General features: G+C 50.6%; 10 protein-coding genes across 10 annotated transcripts; 5 read left to right on the top strand and 5 right to left on the bottom strand.

Moving 5' to 3' along the window:
- Positions 1–556: 556 nt before the first annotated feature.
- An15g00280 (uncharacterized protein) lies at positions 557–1740 on the top strand (the record flags this gene model as incomplete). The annotated part of the gene is made up of 4 exons (XM_001396530.1): positions 557–662; positions 795–1372; positions 1439–1542; positions 1605–1740. The coding sequence occupies 4 exons, from the start codon at positions 557–559 to the stop codon at positions 1738–1740; spliced, it is 924 nt and encodes a 307-aa protein (XP_001396567.1).
- A 233-nt stretch (positions 1741–1973) lies between these two features.
- Positions 1974–3279, bottom strand: An15g00270 (uncharacterized protein; the record flags this gene model as incomplete). The annotated part of the gene is made up of 5 exons (XM_001396529.1): positions 1974–2199; positions 2262–2684; positions 2740–2839; positions 2899–3119; positions 3191–3279. 5 exons carry the CDS (start codon positions 3277–3279, stop codon positions 1974–1976), a joined length of 1059 nt encoding a protein of 352 aa, XP_001396566.1.
- A 701-nt stretch (positions 3280–3980) lies between these two features.
- An15g00260 (hypothetical protein) lies at positions 3981–4617 on the top strand (the record flags this gene model as incomplete). Its single annotated transcript, XM_059744422.1, has 2 exons — positions 3981–4335; positions 4520–4617. The coding sequence occupies 2 exons, from the start codon at positions 3981–3983 to the stop codon at positions 4615–4617; spliced, it is 453 nt and encodes a 150-aa protein (XP_059602405.1).
- A 99-nt stretch (positions 4618–4716) lies between these two features.
- An15g00250 (uncharacterized protein) lies at positions 4717–6032 on the bottom strand (the record flags this gene model as incomplete). The annotated part of the gene is made up of 4 exons (XM_001396527.1): positions 4717–5312; positions 5371–5523; positions 5631–5887; positions 5989–6032. 4 exons carry the CDS (start codon positions 6030–6032, stop codon positions 4717–4719), a joined length of 1050 nt encoding a protein of 349 aa, XP_001396564.1.
- A 535-nt stretch (positions 6033–6567) lies between these two features.
- On the top strand, positions 6568–8157 carry An15g00240 (uncharacterized protein; the record flags this gene model as incomplete). The annotated part of the gene is made up of 9 exons (XM_001396526.3): positions 6568–6642; positions 6700–6942; positions 7011–7042; positions 7096–7123; positions 7174–7181; positions 7238–7341; positions 7391–7561; positions 7644–7943; positions 8012–8157. 9 exons carry the CDS (start codon positions 6568–6570, stop codon positions 8155–8157), a joined length of 1107 nt encoding a protein of 368 aa, XP_001396563.1.
- A 572-nt stretch (positions 8158–8729) lies between these two features.
- On the bottom strand, positions 8730–10298 carry An15g00230 (uncharacterized protein; the record flags this gene model as incomplete). The annotated part of the gene is made up of 2 exons (XM_001396525.1): positions 8730–10121; positions 10200–10298. The coding sequence occupies 2 exons, from the start codon at positions 10296–10298 to the stop codon at positions 8730–8732; spliced, it is 1491 nt and encodes a 496-aa protein (XP_001396562.1).
- Positions 10299–10713: 415 nt separating this feature from the next.
- An15g00220 (uncharacterized protein) lies at positions 10714–11622 on the top strand (the record flags this gene model as incomplete). Its single annotated transcript, XM_001396524.1, has 2 exons — positions 10714–10846; positions 10910–11622. 2 exons carry the CDS (start codon positions 10714–10716, stop codon positions 11620–11622), a joined length of 846 nt encoding a protein of 281 aa, XP_001396561.1.
- Positions 11623–11934: 312 nt separating this feature from the next.
- Positions 11935–14440, bottom strand: An15g00210 (uncharacterized protein; the record flags this gene model as incomplete). Its single annotated transcript, XM_001396523.3, has 2 exons — positions 11935–14226; positions 14312–14440. The coding sequence occupies 2 exons, from the start codon at positions 14438–14440 to the stop codon at positions 11935–11937; spliced, it is 2421 nt and encodes an 806-aa protein (XP_001396560.1).
- A 934-nt stretch (positions 14441–15374) lies between these two features.
- Positions 15375–17698, bottom strand: An15g00200 (uncharacterized protein; the record flags this gene model as incomplete). Its single annotated transcript, XM_001396522.3, has 11 exons — positions 15375–15614; positions 15674–15850; positions 15911–16285; positions 16357–16476; positions 16528–16635; positions 16691–16771; positions 16835–17004; positions 17109–17206; positions 17268–17303; positions 17362–17550; positions 17685–17698. 11 exons carry the CDS (start codon positions 17696–17698, stop codon positions 15375–15377), a joined length of 1608 nt encoding a protein of 535 aa, XP_001396559.1.
- Positions 17699–18748: 1050 nt separating this feature from the next.
- On the top strand, positions 18749–19964 carry An15g00190 (uncharacterized protein; the record flags this gene model as incomplete). Its single annotated transcript, XM_001396521.3, has 3 exons — positions 18749–19060; positions 19139–19783; positions 19857–19964. The coding sequence occupies 3 exons, from the start codon at positions 18749–18751 to the stop codon at positions 19962–19964; spliced, it is 1065 nt and encodes a 354-aa protein (XP_001396558.1).
- Between the last annotated feature and the right edge of the window lie 2909 nt (positions 19965–22873).

The following is a 22873-nucleotide window of genomic DNA, read 5'->3' as shown; positions in this document are numbered from 1 at the left end:
TCCATCGCCCCGAGCGCAACCCCCACTTTTCCACACGACTTACTCCAACCGGGCCGTTGGAGTTCTGCCAGAAGTGGAGGCGTCACTGTTGGAGTAAGCCAATATACTGTGATTCAGTCCAGGGCAACTAGTAACTATCAAGATAGCTAATAGTAAGACTAGACCGTATCCTTACATTTGCGAGCCTGTAGTATCTACTAGATAATAATACTCAGTAGTAACGAGTCGAGTAGCATATGCATACTGATAAGGTTCTCCATTGCTGTAGCACCGGCTCTCTCCATGTCGGTTATCGCGCCTTATCTCCTCCCCTCCGATCATTTATCTCAGATGACCGAATTATCGAGGTTCCCCCCTCATCGGCCCCCCCCTCACTGATCGACTATATAAAAGAAAAATCAATGACCAAGGTTGGGGGGAAAAGAGTTACTCCTCGGTTAAACCTGTAGACTTGTACTGCCCACGTCTCATTCAACCTATTTACATATCCGACAAAGAACCCTGCCACATTGTCCCAGATCAAACCCCATTTCCCCCAACACAAATAAACATCAACATGGGCAAGAAGCGCGTTCTCGTCAGTTACGGCGTCGACATTGACGCTGTCGCCGGCTGGCTAGGATCCTACGGCGGCGAGGACAGTTCCAACGATATTAGTCGAGGTAAGTACTAAAAGTCCAAACACCGAACAGAACAAACACACTTTCTTTCTATATACTTCGCCCTGTCCATACCAACGGGTAGCAGCAGTAGTATTACTTATTAGTAGTAGTACACTCACTCACATCCTCCAGGACTCTGGGCCGGCCACATCGGCACCACACGCCTTCTCAAACTCTTCTCCAAATACAACATCAAAGCCACCTTCTTCATCCCAGGCCACTCACTCGAGACCTTTCCCGAAGAATGCGCCATGGTACGAGACGCCGGCCACGAAATCGGCCTGCATGGCTACACGCACGAAAACCCCTCCGACATGACCCTTGAGCAGCAACGGGACATTCTCGATAAGACCTATCACATGCTGTACGATTTCACGGGCAAGCCGCCGCGGGGTATCGTTGCGCCATGGTGGGAAACCAGTAAGGAGATGGCCGATTTGTTGCTCTCCTATGGAATTGAATATGATCATTCCATGTCTCATCATGATTGTCAGATGTATTGGTTGAGGACGGGCGATACATGGACTAAAATTGATTATTCCCAGAAGGCGGAGACTTGGATGAAGCCGCTGGTTAGGGGCCAGGATACGGGGCTCGTGGAGATCCCCGGCAACTGGTATATTGATGATTTGCCGCCTATGATGTTTATCAAGTCCGCGCCGAATAGTCATGGCTGGGTGAATCCTAAGGATGTTGAGGATCTTTGGAAGGTGAGTTCGTCTTGGAGGTTGACGCGTTGGTTCTTGGGGCCTTTGATGTAACTGATGATCTGACAGGATCATTTCGACTACTTCTATCGCGAGTACGATGAGTTTGTCTTCCCTATGACTATTCATCCTGATGTGTCGGGCCGTCCGCATGTCCTTCTTATGCATGAGAGGTAAGTTGGGTGCTTGTCTGGTTAGAACTGTTTTGTGTGGAGGGCTTGCTGATAGGCTCTAGAATCATTGAATACATAAACAAGCACGAGGGCGTGGAATGGGTCACTTTTGAGCAGATGTGCGATGACTTCAAGAGCAAGAACAAGCCGCCGGAGGGCGCTAGAATGCCTTCTGCTCCCATGCCAGCAAGGAAGTGAGACTAGACTGTCGAGCTGGCCTCGAGTTGCGTAGTCTCCAGCATGCATGCTTTACAATGTATGAACTGAATCTTATAAACGATACCTGGAGTCTCTAACAACAATAACTTGAAAATCAAAGAAAGTGTTGAAATCATATGCTAAATACCCCAGGGCTTGGTATAGCCTTGCTTTATAAACGCCCCAAAACTCCAAGTTATGCCTGCATCTAACTTACACTTTCGTTTTTCATCTCAATTCTTCGGCGGCTCAAAGAGCTGCGGCTTCATGTTGATCCTGCAAAGCTTCGCAACGCAGCCGCTAAGCTGCAGCAGTGACTGCACGCCGTCTAGAATGCGCATGTGCGTAAAACCAATCTCCCGGATGAATTCCAACTTCGAATGTTCTGACAGAGTGGGAATTGTCTTGGTGACACGGAACATGGTACTGATGATATCATGGGAGGAATACCCCAATTCCCTAGAAATACGGTCAGGACGAGTCCACAAACATAAAATTGGCAGACTGCACTGTGTACATACCACAATTCATTCAGTGTCTCCAACGCCGCATCAACCTTGCCTTCCCAGCAGGCCTTGATCATTGCCTGGACCTTGATCGGGTGCGGGCTGTCGACCACCCTGAAGACGTTGTCCCCACTGACGAAACCGAAACCCGACCATGTACTCTGCAAGTTGTTGATAGCCTGACGCATATCTCCCTCAGCACTGAATACCAGGGCGGCAATGCCCTCTTCGTTATGTTCCACTTTCTCAGCATCGCATACTTGTTTCAGACGCTTGACAATTTGCGCATCGGTCAACCGAGCATAACGTAGGATAGCGCATCGCGACTGAATCGGCTCGATGATTTTATTTGACTGATTACAGGCGAACGCGAACCGTGTAGTCGACGAGTAAATCTCCATTGTACGCCGCAAAGCTTGCTGGGCACCTGATGTCATACTATACCACCGTGAGCATCCAGGAAAGGTAATGTAGCTCACTGTCTAGTACGTACCTATCTGCCTCATCAAGGATGACAAGCTTATGACGACCAGGCGGCAAAGTGACCTTCTTCTGCGCAAAGCCTTTGATCCGGTTCCGTACCACGTCGATACCTGGAGCATATTAGATTAAAGCCGTCTCTCGTCTCCCTCTCCAAGTGGGGTAGATGTACCTCTTTCATCACTAGCATTGAGCTCCAGAACCGCCTCCTTATATGCGTCTCCCAGTAGCTGTCTCGCCAAGCACAAGATCGAAGTAGTCTTTCCAATACCGGGCATGCCCGAGATGATAACGTGCGGCATGTTTCCATCCTTAGCGATGATCTTCAAGCGCTCAACTGTTTCTGTGTTTCCAACAATATCATCGAGATATACCGGGCGATATTTCTCTACCCTATTGTTTAAATTTGGCAATCAGACTCGACATCCTAAGCTGGCTTTAGTGCTGGGACCTGCTGTACGTACCAGGGCAGTTCATAGTCAGGAGGGGCGCCGGCCGTATGCGCCTTGAGGCCATTACGAGAGGCACTGGCTGAGGATTCGGCTTGAACCATAGCGAATGATAACTTGATGCAAATTATATGTTAGCTCAGGCTGAATGGTTCTGTTGTGTGCTAGACCGAGAGTAAGAACAAAGCGCTGGTGATGGGTTGGAACTGAAGAAGCGGGAGACGCGAAAGTCGAGGCGGAGACGCGTCGGCATAGATTTGGCCCAAAAGGGTAGTTATTGTTCGCCGGTGATGGAGCCAAAATCGACGGGCCTCCTGCACGATTCCAAAGAAATGCATTATTACGAAAGGATAATGGAAACAATAACCATTTGTACTATTAATGAGCCAGGTCTAGAAAAACCGGCTTTAGTTTGCTCAGCACACATGCGATCTCAGAGGCAGCCAGTTGACAGCTGGGTTTTGGTGATGCTTTCGGAATCCCGCCTTACAACTTCACCTCAATGCTAATCCAGGGTTCTCTGTATTCACGCTTCATAGCCGTTGGATGTAGTTCCAGACCAGCAATTATTATGCTCATCCACCCTTTTACGTCGAACAGTTTTTCTCTGCCAATTCTTTTCTAATTCATTTACCCAGTCCCTTCAGTTGCTACAACACCGACCTCACGACTACCCACACCAGTTTTACCTGGGCCTTGTCGCTCAAAAAGCATTGCTAACCGGCTTCAAGTCATTCTTACACTCTATACTTATTGCTTAATTAGACCCGTTATTCCTATACCTGTCTAGCCTCACGCCCTCGCAATGGGAACAACCTCTGTCCGCCGCAATCTCTTCCACCACCACATTAGCAAACGCGCTGGCTCAACTGGCCCCGCAGGTTCCTCTGCACAGGGCAAAAGTAGCAACGGACCCTCTGGTCTATCGTCACAACTGCTGCAGTCCGCGTCGTCTGATGCATCTACATCTTTGAGCTCCGGATCTATCGACAACGGGGAAATCGTGGTTAAGGACAAGAACGGCAGCTACAAGCTTGATGTCCCTGTACTCCCCCCCTTGGTTGGTGAAGATGGTGAGGAAATGGAGGGTATAGAAAGTGTGGGTGCCGGGGATGGTGCTGGTGCAGCAGGGGACAATTTAACTGCGCAGGAGAAGGAAAGTAAGTCGAGACTCTGGCCCCGAGCGCCCGAGTCAGGCGAACTAATGAGGAATTAGAGATGGAGGCAAACCTAGTTGAGATGATGTATCGAAATCGAAACAGACAAATGAGTATCGAGCCAGCCGGTAAGCCTCAACTACACTCGAAGATTTATGTCGCGATGCGATTCGGCTGATGTCTATAGAAATTCTTAATCGTATACACCAGAGCCTTCGCAATAAGGTCGCCGCCCTGGAGGAAGATAACTGGATGTACGAGGCTGAAGTCGACTCGAGGGCCTAAGAGATTCGTTTGCGATATGGTCTATACTAATTACGATGCATGATGGATGATGCGTTCAGACTGCGTTCTTCTACATGGTCAAATTCCCCAGAAATTCCTCTAATCGAGCTCCATACTCGTCGGAGGCGCTTCCACCCTCTTCGATCCTCCTCTGCCCTGAGGTGCCATCCGAGCACCAGCACCAGCACCATCCTGACCGCCACCAAACAACATGCTTCCCATCATATCCAGTAGCGGGTTGCTCTGTCTTGGGACCTTGATTGCGAAATATTGCTCGCCTATCTGAGACAGTGCGTCATCCCAAATTCCGACGTCTTTGATATGGGATGCATAATGCGCCGTCAACTGTTTAAACAAATCCGAACTACCGCGCTGAATGGTAAGGAGCAGCATGCTGATGAAGTTCAGCAAGGGCAGCGCGGGGAAGACGCGTACGTCAGAGCTAGCGCTACTGACATCTTGCACGCCGAGTGAGGGGTTTGTGGAGGAAAGCTTTGACGTGAAAATAAGGAACGCTTTGTTGGCGCTGCGAAGGTTTCCGATCAAGAGATAGGGGAATACCGCGCGAGAGGCGTAGATTGCGGCAGTGTGCGGTTCGTCATGGGTGTACCACTCGAACTCAAGTTTGGCCAGAGTCTCAGCTGATTCCGAGGTACCGAAGATGAGATGCTTTTCCGCGTCATAGGGTTCGTGGTCTAGAGACAACTGTTATGAAGTCGCCCTCGAAATCAGAATCATTATGGGTCTGCATACCTTCCGCGTATACCGATCCAGCGGCATGATGCAACTCAGGGTCGCCGCGTTCTAAGGGTCCAAACCTGCCACTCCAGCCGATAATCTCCTGGATAAACCTTCTCCGGGTAGGCTCTTCGGGGGGAAATTCGTGCAGAAGCTCGATTAAGCGCTCTGTAGATAGAGGGAGCCCTCGGTCAGCCCGATCAGTTCTAGAAAGCACCGTATGACATCCGCAAGCGGGCGCGGCAATATATAAGATGGCATAGGCAAGCACTCACTCTTCCGAGCCCGCCCCTCTGCATCGTCATTTCCTCCAGTAATCTCCCACCCCGCCTTTGTGTAGACCTCAACCACCAACATGATAGCCAAATCGCCGCCACTGGCAGAAGCACCCTGCTGAGATCCAGCTTTCAGTAGAGCGGTGGCCCCGCCGGCAAGAAGCTCTGCCGCCGCATCGTAGTTCGCTTGCTTAATATACCGGGCAGCGATGACCCGCAGTTGCTGGTGAGCTTCATAGTAAGCACCAGAAGCGATCCTTCAAGAAGACAAGATGCGTCAGTTATCGTTTTCTTTTGGGAAATCATTGTAGACATCAGAGAGCTGCTCGGCACAAGCAGCAAGGTGGTGTTGGCTCACTTCTCTCGTTGTCGAGCAATTGTCTTGTCGATACGTGAGGTCATCTTCAGAACGGATGAATCACCAGGGGCGACTGTCAAGAGGTCGGGGATACAGTGAACACGATGGATTGGTATAACGAGACAGCCCACAAAATAGTATAAGAGGGCGAAAGCGAAATAAAGCGACCGCAACAAGTTCGACAGGCCTGAATCGGGGATGGTTGACGACGTCAAGCCACTGCGGCTGGGAAAGTTGATGCCGGGCGACTTTTGGTGGGGACGCGCTTCGGTTCTTCCAGAATGACGGGAGCAGCTGGACTGAACTACTGCAACGACGATCTACTTATTTCTTCCTCTCCGCATTTGCGCGCTGCAGGGTTCATACCTAGCTATATTGGAGGTGAATGGTTTCACTCTTACCACTGATTCTTTCCTTCCCAAGCAACAGCAGGACGCCTTTGAGACTTTAGTTCATATGGTCTGAATCCCTGGTATAATCTCGTGAAAGGCGCGCGCGCACGGCAGAAAGAGTACATAGAGTAACCTTTCCGCGCATTCGCATCCAGTCACCATCATATCCGGGCAATCTCTCAAAATAATGGATCGCAAGGCCTTTGATATTCAGCCCATTGGCCGCTTCTACGGAGCTAGCGCTGCCATTCGACGTCCAAAGGTAAGCTTAGTATAATTCATTCCGAATGCTCAAAGTCAACCCTTAACCCTTGTCCAGGAGATTGCATGTTTCTCTTATGATGATGAGCATAAGTTCCATCTCGGAGATTCATCGATGAAATACTACTATCCGCCATGCCTTCCCGCGGACCTGAACCGCGGATTCGAGTCATTTCAAAAGCTGGATGATTCAGCCGATGAGCATCTAGATGCTCTGCTCGAGACAGTCATAGCCCTGGAACAAGAAACGCAGAAGAAATGTGAAGCTGATATTATCACCTGGAGAGGCATGATGACCAAGGTAGACCCCGCCTATAATGTGTTCAGTCGTATGGGATCAAAAGATATGCTTATGTTGGATTTGTCTAGATCCTTGCAGCTCCTTTTGATAACTTAAATGGGTGTGTATTCTCGATTTGTCGTTCTTCTGCTTCAGCTATTGATTTGCGTACAGCTTCGAAATGAACGCTACCTGCTTCCAGGTATGTCAATTAGCCATCGATTTAGGGACTCTTTGCTAATGTGCTTCCAGGGAACAATGTTGGTTTATGCTAGCCTGCTATATCTACTGGCTCCTGACTCTAATTACCGTCCAGATTTATCGAAGAGAACAACAGCTACAAGAATGAGCAGAAACGAATTCAGAAAAATCAACGAATGCCTCCGGGAATGGCATCCCAGGATCTGATGGCCTACTGGGGTAAGAGCTCTCTTTCCCTTACGGTTAGAAACGTCATTGACCGAGTCAGGGTATAAATTTGAGACTCTGTCGGTGCTTAATGAACCGTGGGATCCGACTCCACGCAGAGAGATTGAAAACCGAGAGGAACTCATTGTGAACAACAATGCCCAGTATTGTTCAGTGGTGCGCACTGCAATCGGCCGCGCACGCCTAGTCATTGGTGGGGAGGTAGATGCGAGTATGTCAAAAGGCCACCCACCACTCCGTCACAACCACGTGCCACAGCGCATATATCATGTTCTAACGCATCCTGTTCACAGTCTGGGATTGCAAACCTGAGCGCAAGGAAGATCCCATCCATTGGGTAGAACTGAAAACCTCCGCCGAGATTAGAAATGACCGGGACATGGTGAAATACGAAAGGAAGCTCCTGAAATTCTGGGCCCAGTCATTCTTACTCGGGGTACCCAAGATCGTTGTCGGCTTTCGGGACCAACATGGTATTGTTCATCGTCTTGAGGAGCTCGAGACTGCTGCCATACCCGGAAAAGTCAAGAAGCTTGGCCGGTCGACTTGGGACGGAAATATCTGCATTAACTTCGCTGCCACGTTCCTTGAATGTGCGTATACAATCAATCTTTTCGCCCGAATTAAAAGAAAGAAGCAGGATCTAAACTGACTGATACAGGGCTTAAAACTACCATTCAAGAGGAAGGCACATGGAGAATACGCAAACGGGAGAAATCGTCGCTTATTGAAGTCTTCAGGGTGGAGGAGAGTGGAACTGGCGATATTATCTCACCAGCATTTTCGGCCTGGAGGTCCAAATCTTGAGCCATACAAACGCTCAGTCATTGACTTCTTTATTTCCAATGATTCTGCGTCTGTGGGCTACTCCTCCAGTGAAAGAGAAGCTCGGTGTCCACCCAGTTGCGCAAGAATGATAAGGCTGCTATCAACAGATAGGGATATGCTTGCCTCTTGGCTTGATGCATGGGAACTCGCTTGCGGCATCGGCTGGATCGACTTGGTCACTGGACCTAGACGGTGCTGTGACAAGTATGTGCTGTGCAATCATTGCAAATGAATGCTTTATGTCTGACATCTATTCGCTGCCCCAAACACCAAGCCCTATGCCAAACACAGCCAGAAGTTAGGGGCTTCTTCAGATGATGTCATCTGGCTGTCGGTCAGCGTTGTCTTGTTGTCTTCTTGACCGCACCTGCTTTCTGCATACATGTACGGTGTGAAAGCAAACATGCAGATGGTCTACTAGCATGCACTGCGCGGAAGAATCTCTGTACATGGTTACCCACGGGTCTCACAGATGCATTTACATTGAGACGCAAGGCACCTCGGTGCTATTGACAATTAATTTGAGACTTCTATTTGTCTGTCTATCTGGTTTAAGAGGACGGAGGGGCTTGTACATCTGGCTCCGCGGGAGATTCAGAGCCCTTCTCCTCACCCTCGTGTAGCAGCTTTTGTCGCTTTCGTAGATATTCGTCACGCGCAGCCCGTTTGGCGGCGCTCTTGAGAGCTCTCCTATGGACCGAGCCGTTGATGTGTATATGCCATTGCTCATCGCCCATCATGGTCTTGTGGCAGATGTCACAAGTCCTGCACTTGGTGACGGATCCCGACTCCTTATGTGGCTGCGCCTCCTTGGCGCCCAAGACCGTCCTTGCGAGTTCTGACAGTGACTTCGGATCGGGAGTGGGTTGATCCTCCAGCAGAGCACGGACAAGACGTTCGGACGGCTCAGTAATATTCTGCTCCCATGCGTCGACATTAGTGCTGTCAAGGAGGTAGAGACGATTGGTCGAACTCGCATCTGCAAGGGCCTGCCATAACTTGTTTCTGATCCATTTGATTTGAGACATGGCATACTGCCGCGTTGCAGTCTTGATCGACTCAATGCCGGATTTCTTGAGGGTCTCTAGCTCGGCCTCATCCGCCGAGCCGGCATATAGTGCTTCGAAATAGGGTGCTAGCTCCTTGTATCCGATAGACACCCATACGCCGCGGCTCTGGTCAACGGAGACGCCCTGAGCTTTCTTTTCCTGAAGGTAATCCGACATCTGCCTGGCTTCTGTCATCAACCCTTGCTCTAGCATTGCATCAACCCGCTTGTCCAGTCGACTGTTCAGCGTCTCCTTCTCCGAGTGCACCCAGAATATCATCGTCGGGAATCGCAAGTGACCGGCACCTGTAAGGGAGTCATCCCGAATCAGGGCCGCCTGCTTTGTCCGCTGTTGCTCCGCGTAAATTTCCGACGCGGGCCTGCCGGTCTGGAAATATATCTCTAGGGAGCGACGGATTTTGCGTGCTTCGTTCGGGTGCCATCGATCCGCCATGACGGGATCGACCTCTCTCAGTTTTTGTAGAACCACCTCAGTGGGAGCGTCGAGGATGGGCCATTTAGTCGAGGATTTCGGGTCGTTATCTTCCGTTAATTGATTTACGGCTTCCTCCTGCACATCGTCTGCAGTAGCATCCTCGCCAAGTAGCTGGTCTTTAAACAAGACGGCCTGTGTATAGTAATGGGTACCACCGACCAAGACGGGAGTTTTCCCTCTGGCGTGAATGTCGTCAATGAGTCGGAGACTTTCGCTTCTGAATCTGCCGACAAACCACGGCTGTTCCTCGAGCTCAACGCAGCTGATCAAGTGATGCGGGATACCGTTTCGCTCCTCGACGGGGATCTGGTTGGTGATGATAGGGAGACCGCGATACATTTGCATGGCATCGCCATTGATGATCTCCCCGTTAAATCGCGAGGCTAGGTCGACTGCAAGCTAACTGCAACCGTCAGTAAGCAGTCTCTTACAAAAGGAAGGAAATTCCAGGATCCCGGGCTGGGTAAACGCTCTCACCTTTGACTTGCCCGTGCCTGTGGCACCAACGACAGCGATGAGCGGCTTCATGACGGAGGGGCGTTTGAGAGACGTAAAGCGTCGGAGAAATGGTCGCATGGAGGGTTGAAACAGGACCTAATTAGCATCTTTGCCTCGACAATACCATCTGGCGAAGAAGACCGCGAGCTGATGGGCTCGAAGGGAGGTAATCCTGGCGGTGCGGCTCTGGAAAAATTCCCGGCGCAAATTCCCCCGCCATCGCGATCCATTATTACCTCATCGGGTCTTATCGCTTCTCTTCCATTTCCTCTTCTTCCTTTCTTTTTCTTCTCTCGTTGAGTCTTGACGAATTTGCAGTCTTCGTTTCTATGCCTTTTTGATTATAGATCTTCGTTTAAATCGGTTGCTATTAATTAGATACAACGACGTCGACTGGAGTAACTCACACTACTAGATAGATAAGAGCATTCTGCTATTCTTCTATCACTTGACTTTCCCCTCATCTTTGTTTGCGCTCTTCGCATCTCTCATCATGACAGACAACAACGCCCCTTCCCCCTCAATTGAGGTCAAGAACCTATCCTTCAAGTTCCCCGACGGTTCTCCCGGCTTGACCGACGTCAATCTCCAAGCCCCCGCCGGCAGTCGAACCCTACTTATTGGAGGTATGTCCAACTCATTGCCTCAGCACGTATTAACCAAACTAACTTCTAAACCACCCTCAACAGCCAATGGCGCAGGCAAGACCACCCTCCTCCGCCTCCTAGCAGGCAAACGTCTAGCTCCTACAGACACCATCACCGTAGCAGGCAAAGACCCCTTCAAGGACGGCCTGGAAGGCGTAACCTACCTCGGCATGGAATGGGTTCTCAACAACATCGTCCGCACCGACATCGACGTCCCTACCCTCCTCGCCTCCGTCGGCGGCAACGCATACCCTGACCGCCGGGATGAACTCGTCGACATCCTAGACATCGATCTCCGCTGGCGCATGCATGCCGTTTCGGACGGCGAACGTCGCCGCGTCCAGCTAGCTATGGGCCTCCTCCGGCCCTGGCAAGTCCTCCTTCTGGATGAAATCACTGTCGATTTGGACCTCCTCTCTCGCTCCAATTTCCTGGCCTTTCTTAAGCGTGAGACTGAGACCAGACCCTGTACTATCGTCTATGCGACCCATATCTTGGATAACTTGTCGCTGTGGCCTACGCATCTAGTCCATATGCATTTGGGAAGCGTGCGTCAGTGGGGTCCCATTGAGAAGTTCCGCGAAGAGGTTAAGGAGACCTCCGAAAATAGTCAGCTCGGTGAGCTTGTGCTGAATTGGCTCAAAGAGGACTTGCATTCTAGGGGTCCGAGAAATGGGTTCACCAGTCAGGCTAAGACTTACCCGTCGCTGGAGGGTTTGGGCGGGTATGGCTTGGAAAAGCGGCCTGCTGCGTGATGACATGCGAGTGCGCCTCTCCTCAATCCCATCCGCTTTTTCACCTGTTTCATCTGCTCTTATTAAGTTCTTTCTTTGGCATCGTTCAACATGATTGGTTCAACAACCACTATACTGGATATGCATAGCAGGGGTTCGGAGCATCATTCAACTATTTGTGTTTCTAGAAGGATTCCAGGACCCGGAAGGGATATATTCAACATTTAAGGAGTCCGGGCTTTCAACATTTGTGCACGATTTCAACCCATGGTATTATAACTTCGGTTTTCTGCCCATTTAGTTTTTGGTTCTGTACATATACGGCCTTTTTGGTTATGAGACCATGTCCGAGAAACTATATATCCGAATTGAAGTGTCCTCACTTGCTACCGCCAGTGCAAAATCCCGTGTATCTACATCCGGTACCGGCCGCCAGGACAGCTGCGTGATCGCCTTCGAAGGAGATGCAAGCTTATCGATGCTTGACAATTGGCTGGCTTCCAGGCTGTCGACTGCGACTCGGTAGACAGACACTGCTCCGCTTTCCTCGCCCGTGGCCACGAAGAAGGAGTTGCTATATATCTGCGGAAGGAACGCCAGTGCAGTGACAGGCGTTGTCAGCGGGATGGTGGATTTGCACTCAAAGGAGCCTTCGGTCTTCTGCCACAGCTTCACTGACTTGTCCCGGCCGGCGGTTGCGAAGATGGGCTTTCCCGACGCAGGTGCCCATGCGGCATCGAGGATCATTCGGGAATGACCCTTCGGGTTCGAAATTAGAAGGGAGAAAGTAGAGGGGTCCTGTTCGCTGCGTTCGTAAACAGCCCATTGCCGGTCACGTCCGACACTCAGAAGGTACTGGTCGTCACTGGAGAAGGCGAGACTAGTAATGGTCAAGGTGTGCGCGGCAAGAGATGGACGAATCTCGTGCCAGTCTGACGTGTCGTACAGACGCACCACGGCATGATCAATCGAGCTCGCCTTGCAAGCGGTGGCAATAAGTGTGCGGTCGTGGCTGACAGCCACGGCTGAGATCTCGTACCCGTGACCATACAGCTTCTCATGCTCTGGCCATAATGTGTAGCGAGCGAGCTGGTCTTCCAATGGCGGTTGCTCCGATTCCGCCAAAAGCGCCTGATTGGCCTGAGCTTTGCCAACTTCCTCGCCCTCTACTCCATCTTCACCTGTAGGCGCATCATCGGCCGGGGCCTGGTTAGACAGTCCTAGGACGGGAATCTGTGCCGTGTCCGGTAATGCCCCTTCGGTCGTCTGCTTGAACCCCGAAAGCTTCTCTAGGAGCTGTGCGATAGGCGCAGGCTCGTTAAATACTCGCAGTAGCTTTTCTTCCGCGCCGGACACGAACCGAGCCGGGCCCAGGGTATCCACGCAATTCAAATCGTATCCATGAATCTGAGGTCGTGAAAATTCATGCCATGACTTCAGTCCATCACGCAGCCACTGAGCATGCAGACGTGTCGTTTGATCCGCACTTGTCGACAGGAGATATCCTCCAGTAGGCTCCCATTGGACCCCGTTGGATGCCCGCACATGCCCTGAGATACCCAAGGATTGCGCCCACATATCGGTTTCCGCATCATACTTCCACGAGCGCCAGCTTCCAGTGCGGCCCAGACTCACGACTTGCTTGCCGTCTGGGGCCCAAAGACCAATCCAGAACCCACCAGTACTACCAGTAGCTGTAGTGGAACCTTTCTGAACACTGATCTCTCCCATTCTTTCGGCAGAAAGCCACACTCCCGAAACCGGATCTTGTTCCCAAATGGTCAATGTGTTGTCTGCCGATGCAGTGAGGAGTTGCTGGCGCTCCGGGTCAGGGTTCCACGCAGTCGTGTAAATCCAATCCTCATTTCCGAACAAGAGAGCTTCGAATGTAACAGAGTATTTGGTCCCCGCCGCGGTGAACTGGTGCGCCTTATTCGATAGCGTGGGCTCGAAGCCACCCAGCATAGGATCATCATCACACGCCGGCGTGGCCTGCGTAACCTCTCCACGTTGGAATCGCCAGAGTCGAACATACTTGTCTTGGCTTGCCGAGGCCAACAGCAAATCGCCCATCTTGCTTTGCTTATCCGATGTGAAAGACAAGGAGCGCACCCACGCCTCGTGTCCGGACAGCACAGCCGCAAGCTTGAAATCGGGGTCGACAAGAGTGTTCTCTGCTGCATATATCTGCACAATGTTGGTGGTCCCTGCCACCGCGAAAGCCACAGGTCTATCGTTCGACTCCGTTTGGAGCGGGGTCAATGCCAAAGCCAACGGAAAGAAGCGTGGCTTCATGGGAATGGATTCCAAGAGTTCGCCCTTTGGCTCTCCCTGCGCGCTGATCTTCCATATCTTCACACTAGCATCAGCTGCGCCCGATGCGATAATGTCTAATCCTTCAGCTACGGCGATAGTATTGACTGAGCCGGTATGTCCTTCCAAAGTATGCGCGTGAACGAACTGGCGGGGATTTACTGGATCGGGGCGCCATAACCGGACCGTATGATCAACAGAACCAGTCAAGAGAAGTTTCGTGCCGGTGGAAGGGCATGTGTAGAACCGAACGACACTGACCTTGTCGGTGTGGCCGACAAGAAGCGAATAGACCCCGCGCTGCGAGCTCTCCTACATCATCACCCAAGGCCCCACCATCAGCATCAACCACCACCATCTTGAAAGTAACCAAGCAAATATTTGAGGAGTAACTTACTCGGGGATCCCAGAGAGCAACATTGTTATCTGCGCCAAAGGCAAGCACGCCTGACTGGACGTCCCAGTCAGCGGCGGCGGGATGCCTATTGCCCCCGACGCTGATGTACTCGGTCGTGATGGAGACCATGAAGCTCGTCCAGGTCGGAAGTTCGAGCAATTAAGTCCAGGTGTTTCCGAAGGAAATCAAGCAGGCTGATAGAGCCACAGACCGACAAAGAAGTAGGAGCGAGGGGCGTGGTTGTTCGTCACCAACCAACCATGTTCAGATGGATCGCACAGCCAGCCGACTTTTTGTGCCGGCAAACTGGGCGGCTTATCGATAAGCAGCGAGAAATCCGGACCCCGTCGTCTGCCAACCCCTCCATCTCCATCCTCGTCGCAATTTCTAGGTCTTGTCCACGAGCCTTCACGATCCCACGGCTACCCCAATTCACTTAAATATTGACTAGGACATCGGCTGTACACATTTCCTTCGATAGATAAGCATGGCCACGAATTCTGGAGCCCCTGATCTGGGCAAAGATGGCTCCGGCTCCATTGCTATCACCGTTGAGTTCACGTTCGGCTCTCACCCATATCATGCAAGCACCCCAGGTTTGCACTCATTACTGATTCGGCTTTCGCAAACAGGGGAGGTCTGGAGATCTTGTTTGCCAATGAGCGCAAACACCACGTCACGCTACCTTCGCTTCTTGACGACGGCAGCCGGCCAACTATCAGCTACCTCCTGGGTCATCTGGTGAAGAACTACATGAAGGATCAGAGGCAGGAATTGTTCATACTGGAAGGCAATGTGTACGTTCACCGTATGGGAATACACGGCAAGGCAAGAACACTGACGTTGGGCGAACAGTCGACCGGGAATCTTGGTTCTCATCAACGACGCCGATTGGGAGCTCGAAGGCGAGGAGAACTACGAACTTCAACAAAATGATAACATTGTCTTCGTTTCTACGCTTCATGGGGGCTAGCGCTAATGACTGTCTACGTTCACAATCGTACCGATGATACTCCTACGGGCAAGCGGTCGCGGGGTTCTATATACAAGATGGAATGCGATTCTAGACAACATCTTCCACATGCTGCTGTGAGATCCTCTCGGGCTCCCGAGGAGTTCGAAGGCCACTCTGCGGCGTTGCGAGGCCTTCCTTTGGGCTTCCAAGTCCCCCAGCCAGCGGGGTCATCATCCCACTCGGTGGGACGGGAATCTTGATGTCTTCGGGTGAGCCAGGGATGATCTCTTTGGGTAGACCAGGGATGTGGATTCGACGCGCCTCGTTCTGATAGCTTTCGGGTATTATCTGAAGTAAGTCAGTTAGCTGGGGTGTTCAACGCCATTAGACCTGTAAAATCGCCTCACTTCAATTATTTCGTCCCGCGGGAATTCCAGGAATGGAATGTCGGCTGCATTGCATGCCATCAGGTATCCATAAAGAACTCTTAGTACACTCTCGTGCGCAATGATCAAGAGATCATTCTGCTCGCGCTCAAGCTCCAGAATAATCGGCTCCAGCCGCACCGCAAGGTCATGGTAGGACTACCATTCCAGTCAGTTCCGAGATTCCCATGGCTAAACGAAAACAACGACACGACCTACCTCTGCTCGAGGGTAACGATGGTGATAGGGGTCAAGATCATGCTTCGCCACCTCGTCCGGATACTCCTGACGGATCTTCCGTTCCGACATCATCTCGCATACGCCGGGGTTTAACTGGCTCATTTGTGATCGTTGCCGTACTTTGTATCCTTTCTCATGAAGATACTTGGCGGTTTCAACTGTCCTCCGTCGTGTAGATGTCCAGACTGTCAGCGGCTTCAGTTCATAGTCTTTTTCCCCTTGGTCGGCCATAGCCTGTCTTTCAGCCTCCCTGTGCTGCAGCAAGCATTCTGTCATCTTTTTGGCGTATTCTTCCCCTTGCTCAGACAGTGAGGCATCTGCTTTGTATGAGCCTGCTTCCAGTGAAACACCAGCCTGGTCGCACAAATTTCCGTCAGTCATTTAAGTACTCCCCTGCCAATATGCGTCGCAACGGGCAGACTCACTCTGGCGAAATATGTGTGTCTTGATTTGATATGGAGATTCAAGAGGTAGAACACAATCCGATTAGAGAGATAACCAAAGCTTTTGTTGTTTACAATCAAACGTTCACCTGCGTTGATCATCTGGTGAGGAGTTAGCGAAAGAAGCCCCGTCATGCAGAATACAGCAGATACCTTGATGTAATTGAGGTCCGTCTCTTCCATGGTCTGGAATTGGGGGATACGGGCAGCTATCCTGGTCAAATAATGTTTGACCGCATCTTCCGAAGACCACCCTACGTACTGCCAAGGGTGAGTATGCGCGACAGACTCGGGGATCCATTGTAGCTACACGTACGTCGGGTGAGGATATCTTGACCCTTCGAACATTCTCCTCGATTATGCGTTCATCGTCACACCACGATTCAATGAACAGAGTCTGGTGCCATAGAGGGCAGGATTAGCAGATGTGTGACTCTACGGGTAAGGTGATTTCGAGTACCTCTATATCGTGCTTGGAAAATTCCTTGGCGAGTGACCGTCGACCGGAAGCGATGGGATTGACCGCATCGTATATCGCTATCTGCCCGTTCTCGTGATTCAAAAAGTGGTATATATCTTCGCGACATCGCTTAACGATCTTTTGCCTTAAGAGCACAGATGAAGCCGATGCTATATGTCCCGTTAGCAAGCGAGGTCGTCCAAGCAAGGTGGTCAATCAGCCACTCAGGCGGGCCTAAGTATGTCTGCATGGATATATAGAGGTCATCGCGTACCGTTGACAAAGAAGTAGTCGTCAGGAATATCTTGGCCGTAAGGGATGGTAGCACGTCGATAATCGCCCAGGTGGAATATTCTTGTCTTGACACCCAACCTGCGATGATGTCAGTTCGATTCTGCTAGCGATAGAGCCATGAGCCGAGTAGTGCGCTTACCAGCGAAGGTAACGTGCCAGAGCGACTGACATGTGTCTGAGCAAAGGTTGATTAATGGAGTGGGCCAATGACGAATGGGATTGGTCAAACGAACGTCTTGCCTCTTGCCGGCAATCCTACCGTGATGATGACAATGCGGCCGGAGTGGAAGAGTCGGCCGGATTCGGTGCTGTAGAGCTGCGCAGGAGCCAAATCGGCCTTTTCAGGCAGATCGTGAATTGCATCGACGAAAGTGGACGACTTGCGCCGGAATCGCGGGGAGTTGGCAACGATGTCCGCGGTTCTAGGAGTACGTTAGAGCAAGTGAGATCGATAATCGGGAACGATTCGGCAGTATCGCAAGTTCTCCGTTCCCGATACGACGATCCAGAGAAGAAGTGAAACATATTGAGGAAAGATGGACTGAGTCGAGCTTACAGTAGGGTATCCATGGCTGCAGTGATAATAATGGCGGGATGAAATGGGATGGGATACTTCGGGGAGAAGGAAGATTAGAGTCAAGCTTCGGCTGGGCTGACGAGGGGTATCGGTAGGAGAGCGATAGAGACGTAAGGAAGGCACTCAGTACATCCCCGCACAAAAGCAAGTCCCAGTAACAACGGAAGATTAGGTAGTAGTTATAAGTAGCTTTTGTAAGGAGACACTCAGGTAAAATAAAATAAGGCAGCCCAATCGGGCGGCAGCAAAGTCAAATCAGTTGATGTAACTGTCAGTAACTAACTGATAGTAGTTGGTAAGAGTAGTAGTAGAGCTGTACACCGTCGGTGGTATAAACTATAGACCGATCTACACCCGATTGGTTGCTTGTCCCCGAGGAAAGAGAGAGAAACAGAGATGGGAAGGGTTTGTGAGTCAAGACAAATTGAGTACAACAATTCACCAAAAAAAAAGAAGATGCTGGGAGTCATGGGATATCTTCTTGTCTTTCTCCCCTTCTTCATCAATTGAGAGAGATGAACTAGTCAGTTAGTTAGCAAGTGAACTAGATAACTTAGAGGATTATATCATCGCCGGCCAAACTAAAGATCCCAATCCCGGCGCAGCCCGAAGCGGGCTAGACTAAATTGAGGGAACTACGGCGCAGCACAGCGACAGTCCAGCGCAGCCGGGGCGGAAAGGCGCCAGTCACTTTTTTCAAAGCCGAAAGCTCTGGCTGTCGAAAGAACGCCTGGAAACTGAACTTCCCCATCACCATCTCATCCATCTCACTCCCTCAATCCATCTGCCCTGGTGTTCAACCTCCCTCCTCTCAACCCCCCAGAGCAGGTCGGACACAACCCTTACCCGTCAATTAGCAAGAGCGTCGTGTTATCCCTCACGTTGCTCTTCGCCTTTCCAGGTTCAATTTCCGGGCTGGTCTCAACGAGGTCTCTTCTCTTTTCCTCTCTCCTCCCCCAACAAGGTCGAACCGCGTATAACGATCACCCTCCATTTTTCTTCTATCCTGTATAACGACCTTTAATATCTCCTCAGACTTCATAATGTCCGACTCTCTAGCCTTGCCTTCCTTCCTCACGGACAATTCCGTGGCCGCGGCCTTCAAGGATGCATACACCTCGTTCTCCGAGCGCAGGGCCGCCCTCGGCCTTCCCAACCCTGGCACCTTGGACAACATCTCCCGGGAGGTGCAGAAGGATGTCCTGCTGTCCAACTTCATGTTCACCGGTCTCCGGGCGGACCTGACCAAGGTTTTCGGCATGTCTCCTCTCTTCCGTGTGTCGCACGCTTTCTCCATGGGCGGATCCGGCAACATGCCCCCATACAACTTCTCCGCCATGTACGGAAGTCCAAAGGTAAGGTGCAATTGTTATATCTTACCTCTAGATATATATTATGTGTGGGTGACTAAAAAACTCTCGTTGGAACTCTAGGTCTTCATGCAAGGCAACCTCGGAAGCGATGGAGGTCTCGCTGCTGTCGGCAACTACCGTTGGACTCCCAAGTTCGTCACCAAGACCAATACTCAGATCATGCCCGGTGGCCAGGGCTTGATGCAGCTTGATAATGACTACACTGGCGACGACTTCTCCGCGTCTCTCAAGGCTTTCAACCCTTCTTACTTGGAGGGTGGTCTTACCGGAATCTTCGTCGGAAGCTACCTTCAGTCTGTTACTCCCAACCTGGCTCTTGGCTTTGAGGCTATCTGGCAGCGCCAGGCCATGAACTCTCGTCCTGAATCTGCTCTCTCCTACGGTGCCCGCTACAAGACCGCCGACTGGATTGCCAGTGCTCAGCTGCAGGCTCAGGGTGTCATCACCGCCTCCTACTGGAAGAAGCTCTCCGAGCGTGTTGAGGCTGGTGTTGACATGAACCTCCAGTTCGCGCCTAATGCCGCTGCTGCTCTCATGGGTGGTCCCAGCCGTGACGGCACTACTGCCATTGGTGCCAAGTACGACTTCCGTGCTTCCACTTTCCGTGCTCAGGTCGACAGCACCGGAAAGGTTAGCTGCCTCCTGGAGAAGCGGATAGCTATGCCCATCGCTCTTACTTTTGCCGGTGAGATCGATCAGGCCAAGGTGAGCTTCACTTCCTGCAATGCTCTTTAATTCCAAATGGTAGATTAATAACTAATCTTTTTTTTCTCTCTAGCAAACGGCCAAGCTCGGTCTTGCTGTTTCCCTTGAGATCGCGGGCGAGGAACTGATGGAGCAGCAAGAGAAGATGAGCCCTGAGGACATGGTCCCTCCTCCCTTCTAAGCACACTCTGACGTGCAGCTGGGGCTAATGGGGCCCACCTGAAAGTGGGAGGACAGAAGCTATTGCTCTGCATCCGCCCTCGGCTTATACCTTTTTCACTATTTGTTTTAGTAGCTCTTCTCTCTCCATGTGCATGTTTGGACGATGGTGTATCACATCGGTTATCCCCCACGAATGCGGTTTGCTGGTCCAGGGAGGCAGTCGTTTGGCGCCACGGAACCAAGTTTTGTATAGATCCATCTTCGGTCCAGTCGAGATATCATTTCGATTTTGTCTGTGCCTTCATCTATGAATGTATCCCTGTCTTGTTTTCCCTCCCCTGTTGTTCTACTTTTCTTTTCGTCTCTTATCTCGACGGCAACCTTTGGCCGATGGACATGACTGCTAGGCATGCATGGAAGCATCATCTGCGGAAAACTGTTGCGGTGTTTGTTTTTTTTTATCCTTAACGCATCATAGATGGGGCAATGTAAAACACGTTCTGCTTCTTGATATGGAAAATCGAAGTGAGAGTGACGGACCTTATGATGGGATGGACTCCCTGCGTCGCTGAGGGACCCGCGTCATTCATCAGGATCGCCTGCATTAGCCAAAGATCTTTTGCAACGATTGGAGTAAGACCAGGATATCATAACTTTCACGGCATCGGGAACACCTTCCCTCCTCTCGTATGTCATACTGCCAACTAAGAGTTCCCAAGGTGTTTGCTGGCAAGACTCGTATTCCGCTCGAACATGTCTCCAAAAGGGCGGCCACTTCTGCGCTACGAATCTGTCGCGAGGATATTTCCATGAGCATGACCTTTGCACGCCCTGATCATCCCTAACCACCTGACACCTTGCGACTGCCACACGAAAGTTATTGCCACTAGCTGTGGCTCGACGAAGTAAATCCCGGATCAGACGATCAACATACTTTCTCGGCGAAAAGAAACAAAGGAGTTGATCTAGCAGTAAGACAGGAAAGGTAGGAAGGGAAGAGCAGCAAAGGACTAAAGAGTCCAGAACCATGATCACGGTGATTATCTAACTAGTAGTTGGTGGTCAATCAAAGCCGCAAATAAAGAAGATGATGGATAAACACTGTCAGTCAACTTAACTATAACACTAGCGGGTGAGTAACGAACAATAATGTAACCAGACTACCACGTTGAGATAATACTATGTAGATACAAGGATCAAGGATCCATTCACTTTTCTAGCCCATTGCCCGAAAATAGTATATACAACTCGACTCCCCTCAACTCTGTCTGGCCCGACACAGCGAAAACGCCGTCTTGGACGCTAAAAAGATAGCGTGGTCGTCTGTTTGACCCAAACCCACCATTCCTTCTTACCCTTTTCCTACGGAGCAGCAGGGGCCAAACTGGGATGATAGTGTCGCGATTAAGTGGGAATCAGGTGGGTTCTCTACAATCATGGTCTGGCTGTAATTAGGCAAGATTCTGATCTAGTGGGTTAGTTGGGAATTGGAGGCACGCAGGCTAGCAATCTCCACCTTTACTCCGTAGTTAGTGAGGGGACTCCATTTTCTCTTACTCCATCGTTAAACTGTGTTGGGCAGGTGACTTCGAGGGATACTCAACTCTTGGTGGATTCATACAGCGATTTAACTAACTAGATAGTTATTGTGCCTGGTGATGGCATTGTGCCCCGAGTAAATCCTGAACGTCTAGAAATACTTCTGAATATTACACGACCTTATGCGAGCATCTCCTTACTGTATAGAATCATATAGAAAACCATAATATTTAGTATATTGTAGGACCTACAGGGTCAAACGCCTCACAATCTTTTTTTTTTTTTTTTTTTTTTTTTTTTTTTTTTTTTTTTTTTTTCGGCGAGCCCAAGGCCATCTAAAGGTAGTACTACAGGGAATATATCAAGATAATCTGAACAATATATATTCGTCACGGAGAGTCGGAAAAGGAAGTAGAGCCGTCGTGCCCGGTCATTAGCCCATGAATTTCAATCCCGCCCGATGGCACATCTTGCACTACTGCGCTTTTTCCCCCGGTTTCTCCTCACTCTGGAGACTCCAAGACTCCCTACTCCCGATGTAGCAGCTATTTTAGCCTCCACTCTATCTACTACGGTCTTCTATCCTTCACCTCCGGCCAGCTCGACATTCGAAAAAGGATAGAATGACGGAACCGAACCCGGTTACATGGTCCTACTACCCACCTAGGTCCGATTCGCTCATCAGGCCTCACAAAACCACCCCCCAACTGGTTGGGCCTCGTGCTGTGGCAATCCTTGGGTCTGAAAGCGAGGAGAAACCCATGGTTGGAGGTTCACGATGACCCTTTGTTGGCGGAAAGAAGGCCAACAGTTGCCCCACGGTGACATCATTCCCTATCTCTTCGGTTGGACATGAAATTATCTCTCTCACTCGCTCTCTCTTTCCCCCGTCCATCACCTTCGCTCTTTGTCCTTAGTGCTGGACCTGCTCGTGTGGTGGGTTTCATGGGGGGTCTTCATTGTTGATTTCAATAACAGTGATGATAATTGGGCCATGTTACCCTGTTTCCACTTTTCCTGCTCTTGTAGTTGTCCCTCAATGGTCGCCCAAATAAATTTCACGCTCAAAGAAACAGACAGAGAGAGAGACCTCCCTCAGTCTTATTGGATACTTGGTCTGGCTGACACAAAGGCATCTCGGGACACAAGGAACAGGATTCCGCGGCTGAATTCATGCCAAAGTCTACCGCGAAGGGCAATAGCCAAGATGACACAACATACGGAGCAGTGTTGACATTCGAGAGAACAATTGTGGTGTTGCCATCGGGCCAGGTTTTATAGACAAGATGGCCAAGGCAGGGTTTGGCTTCTTTTGATAAGATCAGGTACATCCGTCCTTTGGTACACAGTAGAGCTGTGTTCATGCCCTGGACGATACTAAGCAAACGA

The sequence above is a fragment of the Aspergillus niger genome, assembly GCF_000002855.4.
Source record: "Aspergillus niger supercontig An15".
Taxonomy (NCBI): domain Eukaryota; kingdom Fungi; phylum Ascomycota; class Eurotiomycetes; order Eurotiales; family Aspergillaceae; genus Aspergillus; species Aspergillus niger.
The sequence above is the reverse complement of the archived record's forward strand: the minus strand, read 5'-3'. Positions and strand labels throughout refer to the sequence as shown.